At 40.6% G+C, this 13186-nt stretch overlaps 1 protein-coding gene across 2 annotated transcripts in view; it reads right to left on the reverse strand.

The window, feature by feature from the left end:
• Positions 1-13186, reverse strand: part of LOC117528651 (myosin heavy chain, fast skeletal muscle-like) — a 50451-nt gene that overhangs the window by 1055 nt on the left and 36210 nt on the right. For both annotated transcript variants that reach the window (XM_034191284.1, XM_034191283.1), the window contains 10 exons: positions 10951-11134; positions 10702-10867; positions 10472-10596; positions 9994-10302; positions 6427-6630; positions 6223-6348; positions 5971-6141; positions 907-1011; positions 701-796; positions 492-626 (listed from right to left, as the gene is read on the reverse strand). In XM_034191284.1, the coding sequence (XP_034047175.1) occupies positions 492-626; positions 701-796; positions 907-1011; positions 5971-6141; positions 6223-6348; positions 6427-6630; positions 9994-10302; positions 10472-10596; positions 10702-10867; positions 10951-11134 (1621 nt within the window). The remainder of the gene's footprint in view (positions 1-491; positions 627-700; positions 797-906; positions 1012-5970; positions 6142-6222; positions 6349-6426; positions 6631-9993; positions 10303-10471; positions 10597-10701; positions 10868-10950; positions 11135-13186) is intronic.

Consider the following 13186-nt stretch of genomic DNA (forward strand, 5'->3'; position numbering starts at 1 on the left):
TATTTTATTGTTTATTTTTGTTTTATTTTGCCATTTTTGAGAACAGTGGGGGAATTTCCACAGTCTATTCATGTGGATAGTAGTAGGATAATAAGGGCTGAACACTTTGTGTGCAAACGTGTCCATCTTCAGATGAGAGTGGACACTTTAATCAATCAATCAATCAATTTTTTTTATATAGCGCCAAATCACAACAAACAGTTGCCCCAAGGCGCTTTATATTGTAAGGCAAGGCCATACAATAATTATGTAAAACCCCAACGGTCAAAACGACCCCCTGTGAGCAAGCACTTGGCTACAGTGGGAAGGAAAAACTCCCTTTTAACAGGAAGAAACCTCCAGCAGAACCAGGCTCAGGGAGGGGCAGTCTTCTGCTGGGACAACAACTTCAGTGAGACAACAACTGAGACTGAGTCACTCGTTAGGGTGTTTGGTTGCTAAGTCGCACCCAGTGATATAGGACCCTAAGTTGTTAATATCTGAATCTGTACCTTTGATCCAATTTCACGGCTCTTGGCTCTCAGCTTGTTGGCCATTGATTCAGCGATGTCAGCCCTCTCCTCGGACTCTTCCAGCTCGTGCTGGAGCTTCCTGGCCCTGGTCATGTGCACGTTAGACTGCTCCTCCTGGAAAAGAACGTAAAATTGAACAGTGATCCAAGACGTCGCTGAATCCATGAACAGACATTTTCTTCACTCACAGCCTCTTCAGCGTGTCGTTTGTAGGATTTCATTTTGAGCTGGAGTTTGTCCACCAAATCCTGCAGTCGAGCATTGTTCTTCTTCTCTTCTTCAGACTGTTAAGTTAAAGAAAGAACATGTCTGTCAATCATGTCACCTTTTGGGTGGACTTCCTTCCACATGAGTGCTGGATTTCACAGTATTAATGCAGATTCAGTGGATGTACCTGGTAAGTGAGCTCTTTGATCTTCCGTTCATATTTACGGACTCCTTTGATTGCGTCCACAGAACGTTTCTGTTCAGACTCCAGCTCATTTTCCAGCTCACGTACCTGCAGGTTAGAAAAGAGAATTCAGCAAGGATTTTCATAATGCTTGGCACGTTAGTGTAACTTTTTTTTTTAATGAAGAAGGTTAACAGCAAGGTACAATTTGAAAAAAGGCATTAGGCAGGCTAAAGCTGCATACAAGGCAAAGATTGAAGACCATTTTATCAATAGAGATCCGACGCGTGTGTGGCAGGGCATCCAGCAGATCACAAACCACAGAGGTACCCGTGAAACACCAGTAGACATTAATGTCTCCCTGGCTGAGGAGCTCAATCATTTTTATGCCCATTTTGAAACAAAAGGGCTTAACAACGGAGCTATTCCCCACCCCTCTGCTGACACAGACTATCCACTCACTGTTTCGACAGAGGAGGTGAGGCACATCTTTAAGTCTGTGAACACTAGAAAGGCAGAGGGGCCTGATGGAATTCCAGGAAGGGTGGTTAAAGACTGCGCCCACCAGTTGGCAGATGTCTTTGCAGATATTTTTAACAGATCTCTCTTCAGGTACTGTACCAGCTTGCTTCAAAACAGCCACCATTATTCCAGTGCCCAAGCAAAGTAACATCAGATCCATGAATGACTACAGACCTGTGGCCCTTACTCCTATTGTGGTGCAATAGTGCTTTGAGAGGCTAGTGATGAAGCATTTAAAATCTGTCCTTCCCCTCAATCTGGACCAGCATCAATATGCCTATAGGGCAAATAGATCCACGGAGGATGCTATCATCACAGCTCTCCATACAGCTTTAACGCACCTCGACAGTAAAGCGGCAAGTGTGAGAATGCTTTTTATAGATTACAGCTCTGCTTTCAACACAGTTGTACCCAGTAAGTTGGTCACAAAGCGCCTCAACCTAGGCCTTAGCAATAATTTATGTGCATGGATTAAGGATTTCCTGTCTGACCGCCCACAGGCAGTCAAACTGGGCCCACATCTATCCTCTAGTCTGTCTCTTAGCACCGGCGCACCACAAGGCTGTGTGCTAAGTCCGTTGCTTTATTCCATCTATACATATGACTGTATTCCCACCCATCCCTCAAATACGATAATAAAATTTGCTGATGACACGACTGTGGTGGGACAGATTTTCAACGGCAACGAGGCAGCCTATAGAGATGAAGTTGAAACGTTCATTGAATGGTGCACAGAAAATAATTTGACCCTGAATGTCAAGAAAACCAAAGAGATTATAGTTGACTTCAGGAAGCGCAAGGATGACCCCTCTCCCTTAACCATCAAAGGTGAGGTAGTAGAGAGGGTCTCTTGTTTTAAATTTCTGGGCATCTGGATCACTGAGGATCTTAAATGGGAAGATAACGCATCTGCTGTGGTCAAAAAGGCGCATCAGAGGCTTTATTTTCCATGAACACTTAAGAAGAACAACCTGTCAGCTGAGCTGCTCAAGGCCTTTTATCATTGCTCCATCGAGAGTGTTTTAACTTATTGCATTACAGCATGGTTTGCAAACTGCTCTGAAAACAACAAGGAATCCATCAGACGTGTCATAAGAATGGCAGAAAAGATCGTTGGTCTCCCTCTGCCCTCATTGGATGATGTTTTTAGGACTCGCTGTCTCCGCCGAGCAAGCAGTATTTTGCAGGACAGAACACACCCCTCATACCACCTTTTTTCTTTGCTTCCATCCGGCAGGCGTTATCGGGCCTTTAAAGCCCACACCACAAGGCTGGAAAAACAGCTTCTTTCCTAGACCTGTTACAGAACTGAATAGACACGCCCAAGCTCCAGTTGGAACAATTGCATTATTCTAATTAAAACAAGGGCAGACATGTGCAATAATTGTTTTTAACTATTTTTAATTTTAGGTATATTTTTGTTTTTAAGCTATTTAAGGGGTTTTATTAAGTTGGGTATTTTTATTGTTAATTGATGTTTTGGAGGGATACGTGCAATATGGGACATGTGCAGTATGGGATAGTGTAATATGGGACAATGACAATGTGGGATCAGCGCAATATGAGTTTGTCTCCAAGCTTGCCCCCCCAATCTCCTGATGTTTTTTTTTTGATTGAAGTATGTGTATGGGTGTGTGTTTGAGGGTGGTCATTGTTTTTGAGGATGCACAAGCAAATTTCGTTGTGTTGATTGCTGTGCAATGACAATAAAGGTAATTCTGATTCTGATTCATGTTTGCCCTTTGGGCATGTCACTGTTCACTGATTCAATACAAAACATGCTGCTAAAATCAACAACTGTGACGACAAGGTTCCTCGCTCCAATGATGATTTTTTAAAATATTATTATTATTATTATTATTATTTTATTTTTTTGCTTTGGTCCTTCATAGTATTCTTCAAGAGTTAAATCAGTCTTTCCCATACATTTACTTAGTTCTGTCACCCACCACAGTATCAACATTACTGCCACATATTGTCATTTCATTTCTTTTTTAACACATTTTAGGATGGGTAAAATGTGCATTCACTGTAAAGGTGCACATTGAATTGAACAAAATGTGAATATTTAAAAAACATATCTCACAAAACGTGAATATCGTTATGGATTTCAGTTTACAGATCAATTACTGCAGGAAATCTTGATCGCAAACCCTATTACCGCAAAAATTATTACTACAATTGCTACAGTGAATTTGAGGAAGTTTAGTCTTCATTCAGTAGAGTTGCACAGGGGGACACAAATTCTGGCAGGCCGACAGATGTGACTGCCAGAATTATTGCTCATTTATGACTGATTTTAATGATAAAAAAAAATCACTAAAATTCTATTTTTGCACATTCTTCCAAACTGAGTGCTGTAGTTTATCCAGCAGGAGACCACTGATGTGTTCAGTGAATTTGGTGACACCACACCTGAATTTATTGAATATTTTCCTGGTGTCTTATTTTTGCACTTTTTAGACGGTCCCTAAGATTCTGTTTCTCTGCCATCTGCTCATTTTGGTCAATATTATTTTTCCAGCTCAGAGGACGGTTCATATGGATAAAAAAATAAGTTTGTAGCTTGTTGTCTACCTTCCTGAGGTTAGAAACTAGTGTTGTTTGTTTTTCTACAAGGTTTCTCTTAAGATTATTGAGCTGTTTACCGGAGGGGGAGGTTTCTGTCCTCTGTGAGTTTGACAGGTGGGTCGTCCCAGTCAAACTCCTCACCTGACACTGTCCTCGGAGTGGTACACACCCAGCGAGACCAGATGCTTCACCTCGGAAGAGAGAGCTGCTCACAGATCACCTCCCCACCTCACCGGCTGCAATGACCCCCACCAAAAAAAAAGGTGATCGGGTTTGTGATCAGGATTTCCTGCAGTAACTGATCCATAAACTGAAATCCATAAACTACTTAAACTGAAAAAAACATATACATCATGAATGATATTCACGTTTTGTGAGACCCACGTTCACAATTTGGGAGATATTTCTTCAGTATTCTCGATTTGCAATTAACAGTTTGTGGATAATTCATGATTTGCAGATGAGTCGTGTTTTGGGGGTTAACAGGGGTGAGTAGGTGAAGACAGAGCAAGTTCTTGAATTTCATCTCTTTACCAGTTTATGCAAATATGCATGTCTGGACTATGTTACATTATTTTTGTTAACTTGTTTGGTGGGTCAAAAAATACTGTATTATTATCTTCAGCCACAAGATGGCACTGTCTATATGTATGACAGACTGCTCCTGTATACTGAACTGAATGAGGTCCACATTCCACAGTGGGCGGTGGGGGCATAATGGGCAAATTAAGGTCCAGTGACACCTTGATGATTTAACCTGCGTATGCCGACTGTATTAAAAACGCTGGGACACGCTGTCGTACATCTAATAAATTAATGCAGCTGTCACACCTTGACGATTATCCAGCGTATGCCGACAGCTCCGATTCCACCCAGTGGTTTGGGTTGGTACTGCACGATGTGCTGTGCGTCAGAGTAATTTAACATTAATTTATTTTTATTTTTTATTTTTTTATCTTCATGGACCATTTTCATTGTGTACAGAATGCCGATGAGTGGACTGGCTATGGGAAACACTACTGTGAATGAATGAAGTGCTGTTTCTTTAAATGTTTAAAGCGCCAGCTGCTTCCTGATCAGCAAACTTGATCAGGTCTGATCAGGTCATCACAGCGCTTCTATGTGTTCAGAGCGCAACATCAGCTGAGAAACACACCTGCAGCAGAAAAACCATTGAAGGACTTGCTTTAAAACGTTGCATTTCCAGCCACGAATTACGGTATTTCCAAATGTCATTCTCAAAAATCAGGAGCTTTATGTGGATTCGTGTCCGTCTGTGATGGTGAATTGGACTGAAATGAACAGGTCAGATTTACTGCATGTATGAATGAAAGAGTCGATCTACATGAGGCCCGCAGCTTTCAGCCAATCAGTGGCCAGCATTAATGGACGGATTTAGACTTATGAGTAAATTAAAAGAAACGTCTGCCAACAATCATATAACTTACCTACAACTTATGTGTATTAGGACGTACATCAGCGAGCTTCAGTGTGTTTCATCGTGCTTCAACTTGCTCTTAACTTATAAAAAATACTTACCCTTAACTTATTGGACTTATGCCAGCATTTTTTTTAATACGGTTGGCATACGGCTAAATCGTCAAGGTGTGACAGGGCATTAAGATGGATGCAAACCACAATAAAACTTGAAGGAGAACTGAATGAGGTGACATGCCGAGCCTTGGAGAACATGCTAAATTAATAAATTATGCTCTCAGACTGAGAGACCAAGAAAGGGAATAACTTTGATAGCACACAACCATTACTACAGAGTACTTAAACAACAGGGTATTCAGGAAACTGATTCAGTGCAGATTAAAGAAATTGATTGGACCCCAAAAGTCCAAAATTAAGCTAACAGTGAAGAATAGATCATTTTAGCAAAGTCCTGGAATGGTTGAGGAAATGGAAAAATCTTGTTAGTGTTTATTTGTGGGGTACACTGAATGTAAGCTCTGAGTACAACAGACTCACCCGACCCTCCAGTTTCTGCAACTGTTTCTTTCCACCTTTCATAGCCAGATTTTCAGCCTCATTTAAGCGGTGCTGCAGGTCTTTGACCGTCACCTCCAGGTTCTTCTTCATCCTCTCCAGGTGAGCACTGGTGTCCTGCTCTTTCCTCAGCTCTTCAGCCATCATGGCGGCCTACAAATGCCACAGTAGCTGTTGTCATTTCTTTATCAAGTCTGTACTGACCAAACTAAAAACAGATCAAGGGCACTTTACATCAGTAATGGCTTTCTTGGCCTTCTCCTCTGCATTCCTGGACTCCTGAACGGTATCTTCTATTTCTCCTTGAAGCTGAATTAAATCTGTTTCCATTTTCTTCTTGGTGTTCAAAAGACTGTTGTTCTGCCAAACAAAAAGTGAGTAAGTGGTAAACAAATGAAGATCCACTGTTTGAAACCTCCATTCTGATGAACAACCAACCTGAGAATGCAGAAGGCCGGCGCGCTCACTGGCATCAACCAGCTCCTGCTCAGCCATTTTACGACTTCGCTCTGTCTGCTCCACCACGGCTCGAAGCTCTTCAATCTCAGACTGCATCAAGTTTGTTCGACGCTCCATCACTGCGACCTGCTCCTTCATCTCATCCTGTATCTGAAGTGAGTCATCAAGGTGGAGCTGGGAATCCTGAAAATATATTTGAACCATTTTAATTCCAAAGCTTAATGGAGCTTCACTGACTCACAACATTTAATCATGTACACTTAGGTGTACAGGGCGGTCTTTATATCGCCATCCACTAGTTCTCTCATGGTGTCCTCAAACAAACGTCATTTACTCTTCAAGATTCTTACATCCTTCTAACATCCACCTCATGGGCTAAACTTTGGCATTGATAAAAACTTTATTGAGGTTGATTTTTATTTGTCAATTTGCTGGAAGAATAATTCATCAAGCAGAAACCACCATTTTCACTAAAACAACCTTGCATAATTTGTTAAAAATGGTCAATTACATGACATGCCTTAGAAATAAACTTTCATATAATACAGTAAGTGCTGTGTTTTGGCACTGCCATTGGTTACTTGACCAAAGTCTTCACATTGAAGACTTCATTTGTCCACAATTACTAATGGCTAGATTTCCATAAAATGTTGTTTTTTGGCTGCTTTCATTGGTTCAGGGTTGCCACAGCAAACCCAGCATGGACCCACATTGGGATTTGGCACAAGTGTTTACACTAGACGCCCTTCCTAACACAACTCCAAGTTCACCAGCGGAAACAGACTCAGCGTTTCGTATAAACGGAATGATAAAGCCATAACACTTGGTGATGCATCCTTCATGCATCACAGAGTTTCTCCAGATCAGGTTGTTGATCCTGCCTTGTTGTTCCAGTGATTTCTAGGTGTGTCAAAAATGGGTGAACTTTCCATGGAAGATGTTATGGAATATGATCTTAGCCCATTTCTCCCTGCTCTGATCTATCAAAGACAATGCGCATCACAAGCAAGCGGGACAGAAGGTGCTTCACCCTATTATGAGTTTCACCACCAAAACAGAATTTACAGGCAAGAAGGATGATTTTCTCTGGAGGGATGTCAACTAGAGATGCACCAATCCAAACACCAGTATCGGGTAGCGCTCAATCTCGTATTCATTTACTCGTACTTGTACTCAGTCTGGAAAAAGTATCGGTGCATCCCTAATGTCAACAAACAAAAACTGATAGATATTATGAGTAGTAAACTGAGGAATACTATACAAATAATGAATGTTTATAAGATCAGTGGTATGAATATTTCATGAAGTGAAAGATGGAATTGTTTATGGAATGTTCCATTCAATGAGGTGAAGCCGAGTTGAATGGAACATTCCATAAACCATTTGTTCCATTGAAAGAATGAAAAAAAAAAATGCATTATTTGTGTTATATAATGGCTAAAATAGATCTGTGTCATTTGATATTTTATTGATTTATAAACAACAGAAAAGGACTTACATTTTGGTGTACATCACTGGTGCTTTGACATCAACAGTCCAACACGATCTTTAAATAGGAGTCCAAAATTGCTTTCAGTCAACTTGCAAAAAGCAGTTCTGATGAGGTAGTCTATGATGCTGTGCACTGACTTCATGTACAGACTGCTGTCTCTTTTCCTCACTCCAGTAAAAAATCGCATCTGAAATTTGTCCAACTTTTCATCCTAACGTCATCCTCTTCATTGTAACAACTCTTCATGCCTGCAGACATCTTATGGCGTGTTTTTGTGTTCGAAGAATTAGCATTGTGAATTAGCTCCTTCAAATTCTCCTCCATCAGCAAAACAAACTCTGCCATGTTTAGCTAAACACTGCCGCCACTAGTGTGTGCACACGTGGTGTGTGTGCATGTGTGTGTGGTGGTCAAACATATAGAACCAAATTTGCAAGGTAAATGCAACGCAACACAAATGGGATGAATAACCCATGTCACAGGACCTATAAAGCACCAATCAAATGACAAGGATCTACTCAGCCGTTATATAAAGGGTGCACCAGGTGATGCAGACGTGGACATTGCCAAGGTATCAGTTGAGACATCCCAATTCCATTCCACAACTCTGACCGGAGAAGATACCGACCTCTTATTTCTCCTCCTTTACTACGTTGAACCCGACAAAAAGAACCTCTATTTACAATCAGACAAGTCGAATGCAGCATCAGTAATTCTGCCTCTGCACTTGGGTTCCTGTCTGCTGTTCATTCACGCTTTTATAGGATGTGATATACATTGCAGATCTTTGGTATGGAGAAAAAGCTCCACCTCCTGTCTTTTTGTTAGTGCCACCATCTCTAAGCCGTCCAACATAGTTGGCCTCACCACTGTCTTGTAGACTTTCTCCTTCACTCTTGCTGATATTCTTCTGTCACAAATCACTCCTGCCACCTTTCTCCACCCACTCCACCCTGCCTTCACTTTCTTCTTCACCTCTCTACCACACTCTCCATTACATTGGACAGTTGACCCCAACTATTTAAACTCATCTACTTTCACCACTTCTACTCCTTGTAACTCCACTGGGCTCCCTCTCATTCACACACATGGACTCAGTCTGGCTCCTACTAACTTTCATTGCCCTGCTCTCCAGAGCATATCTCCAGGCTAGACTCAACTTGCTCTCTACTCTCACTACAGATCATAATGTCATCTGCAAACATCATAGTCCATGGAGACTCCTGTCTGATGTCATCTGTTAACCTGTCCACCACCACTGCGAACAAAAAAGGACTCAGAACTGATCCTTGGTGTAATCCCACCTCTACCTTGAATGAATGCCATTCCTACTGCACATCTCACTGCTGTCACACTATTCTTGTACGTGTCCTGCACTACCCTCACATACTTCTCTGCCACTCCAGACTTCCTCATACAGTACCACAACTCTTCTCTTGGCACCCTGTCATAAGCTTTCACTAGATCCACAAAGACACAATGTAACTCCTTCTGGCCTTCTCTGTACTTCTCCATCACTATTCTCAGAGCAAACAGTGGAGTTACATGGATCTTAAAGTATCAGCAGCCGTTTAGGCTGCCATCTTGGATTTTGTGATGGATGGATTGTCCAATGTTTTTTTTTTGTTGGTTGTTTTTTTTTTTGTTTTTGTTTTTTTGCTTGCACTGACTGAATTCCTTGCCTCCAAAAACTTAGGTATAGGCACAAAAATTATGATCCCAGAGTGAATAGTAAGGGAGTTACAGCTACTTTCAAATTTTATTGGCCATCTTGGATGCCACTGTGAATTTGACAACTTTCTGGAAATTTGATTTTAGTAGACTTTTAGTGTGTTGTTCTCTACACCCACTATTACCAGAAACAGTTGAAAACCATTTTCTAGAATTTTTGGCGGGTCGGGTGGTAAACTGTCATATATGTATTTGCCTACTAGTACTACACTTAGTTTACAACACCGTAGGAACACGGTGCTTCTAATAAAGACCACTGTGTTGCAGATGCTCCTGGAACAGGTGGTTTCACTGTGTGAATGTGGCACGGTTATGGGTTGTACCTTGAGTTGTGCCTGAATATTTCTGAGCTGCTTCTGAGCCTCGGCTGCCTGCCTGTTCGAGTGGCTCAGCTGAATCTCCATCTCATTGAGGTCTCCCTCCATCTTCTTCTTAACTCTCAGGGCATCATTCCGGCTCCGGACCTCAGCGTCCAGAGCGGACTGCATGGAGTCAACCACTCTTTGGTTGTTCCTCTTAATCTGCTCAATCTCCTCATCTTTCTCTGCTATTTTGCGGTCCACTTCACCCTTCACCTGGCTCAGCTCCATTTGTATACGCAGGATCTTGGTTTCCTCTTGTTCCAAGGAAGCCTTAAAAGATATGTTCATGTGCAGTAGATGTTTATTTACATTACTTTGACAATATTCTATAATGACAAGGAATACACTGAATTTAAAAGGATAAATTATATCTTCTAATGATGTAGAAGCTGTAATTTTATCTATTTAATTGTTATGCCTGCTATTTCTTAAGTCCTACCTCAGCTTCTTCTAGCGCCACTTGGATATCTGACTTTTCCGTCTCCATCTGCTTTTTAAATTTCTCCAGTTCATGGACTGTTTTTCCACTTTCTCCAAGTTGCTCTGTCAGATCTGTAATCTCCTCTGTGTTTCCAAAATCATAGAATGAGGTAAGTTTAAATGTCATTTTTGAAATCTTTTAAGTCATCTGTAGCAAATTTGTGTGTCGTGTGAGAACATTTAACTCACGTTGCAGGTTTTTATTTTCCCGTTTCATCGTCTCTAGTTGATCGAGAGCTTCCTCGTACAAGTTCTTCAGTTTGAAAAGTTCAGTACTCAAAGCTCGGGATTCCTTCTGGGCTCCTTCGAGCTCTGCCTGAGACTCCTCAAATCTTTGTTTCCAGTCAGCAATAACCTGAAGTCAGTCAAACGTCAGCACCAATCTGAACATGTGAAACCAATAAAGTGCCGCCTCAGTGTCACTCTGGAATAAAAAACCTTGTCAAAGCTTCTTTGTTTCTTGTCAAGATTGGCTGCTATGCTGTTGGACCGTTCTACGTCAACCATGAGATCCTCCATCTCGTTATTGAGTCGCTGTTTGGTTTTCTCCAGTGAAGCACATTTGGAATTCACAGCTTCAACTTGTTCTTCAGCCTCTTGGAGGCGCTGTGCAAGCTTTTTCCTGTGAAAAAAGTAAAAGGTGGTATTTGGATTTGTGCACAGTAACACAGTGAAAGTGAGATTTTGGCGACAAATACGGATTGTTGCAAAGTTTTCACGAGCACTGTAGTTACGTACAGTTTTGAATTTGGGCTTTAAGTTTCAATGTCACTACAAAGCAACTGCAGCTGCTTTTATTTAACACAGAGAGGAACCCCAAGCAGCAAACCTTCACATCCACAGTGGAGTTTGTTCTTTGAATCAACCCACTCTGGTCAGCTACCAAACAGTCATGAATTTAAGAAGGTGAATTTTCACTTTTATCCTATGCTGATCAACTTATGTCCAATGTCAAATATCGTCATTTATGGATATTGGTTCAGTATCCTCATCAGATAAAATTTTAGACTGTGTTTGCATTTTGTGGCATTGCAAGGCTACAGAATGTCGTCACATACAGATTGTGACGACAACAGGTTGACATTAACATAATTTAAGAAAGCCGCGTACATAGTGAGCTATTGTTTACACAAATACCATGATCTGAGAGAATATCTGGACATTCATATGATCAGTTACATTCAAACCATGTACTCTCATAATTTTTTTTCCTTTTTTTAAGTTAAAGCTATTGGGCCTTTCAAATTTAACAAAACTGGGAAAATTTATTTTCTGCTGAAACCCAAGCATTATAATGTTTTTTTTGGGGGGGGGGGGGGGGGGGCAGTTTGTTAGACTTTTTGTAACAAGTTGCAAAATTACAGTTAATTTTAATGAAGGGGTCATATTGATCTGGAGCGAAATTCCATAGTGAATTTTGGCTTTTCCTTCATTGCCGTCATGCAGGCTAACTACAGGAGGAACTGCGTGAGCACATGTGTAAGGTTTGGTGATTACCTGTGACCCATCTTATGTTAACATCCACAAGATTTCTTGTCAATCACTTCCAGATCTACCAAATGTCGGTCATAGCATCTGATCCCTTGAATTTCTTCCCCTCAGGGGCTGAAATTCTAAATTGTTTCCAGGATGCATCAATTTTGATCATATTGGCAATATCACATTATGAATCCCTTATCAAAATGGTAAGGAATAAAATAATAGTGATGCCAAAGAAAATTATTTTAATGATTTAAATCTTAAAAAGTCCAGTGCCACTACACCTTTAAGGTGAATTTTGAATTTGAATTTAAGATGAAAATATGAATTTTATTCATTAACCCGGGTTCCGTCCTCATTATGAGACGTTACAGAACACGGTGGCTCTTTTACAGCACATAAATCCTCAAACCATTCAGATTACCACGCTGGATCTGAAGTTTCAAAGCAAATCAAAGTATTTCTATCAACACTTGTCTTATATACACTATGTCACTACTGAAATTGATTTGTTTATATATATATATATATATATATATATATATATATATATATATATATATATATATATAAATTCTATACTTTCAAGGTAATAATTTAATTCATGGATCAAGCAGGAAGTCGTTAGTGTTGGGAAAAACTCATCACTGCACAACGGTAACAACTCCATAAGATAAAGATTGTTTGACTGTGGCTGACCCGAGTAAGAAGATGGAATTATGCACCTCTCTGCATCAGATCCAGGTAAATAATTCAATCATCCGTCACTCATCTTCAGTCACTTACTCCAGTTAAGGGTCACAGTGAACTGGAGTCTATCCCAGCAGTCATAATAATAGCAGTAAATAATTCAGTCTTTTTTATTCCAGAATGATCTACATCACCAGTGACAGAAGCCAAATGGTTGAAAACAGCAGCATCTCTCAATTATAAGTAATTGTGTTTTTTTATTTTCATCCAGAGTCTGACTGCACTGAAATGTTACTTATTGCTGCATCAACTATAACAATCTAAAGAATATGATTCACCAGTTTATGAAAGCAGCTTTTTTTGCATGATAAGTGCAATTCGTAGAGCAGGTAGCTCAGTGGATAATGAGCCGGCCTGCTGATACACAGGCCTGGGTTTGAATCCTGCTTCCTGTCTGTGTCCTCTGTATTGTCTCAGTCCACCTAATTGTAAAAATGGTTACCAG

This window comes from Thalassophryne amazonica, chromosome 16 (genome assembly GCF_902500255.1).
Source record: "Thalassophryne amazonica chromosome 16, fThaAma1.1, whole genome shotgun sequence".
NCBI classification, from domain to species: Eukaryota; Metazoa; Chordata; class Actinopteri; order Batrachoidiformes; family Batrachoididae; genus Thalassophryne; species Thalassophryne amazonica.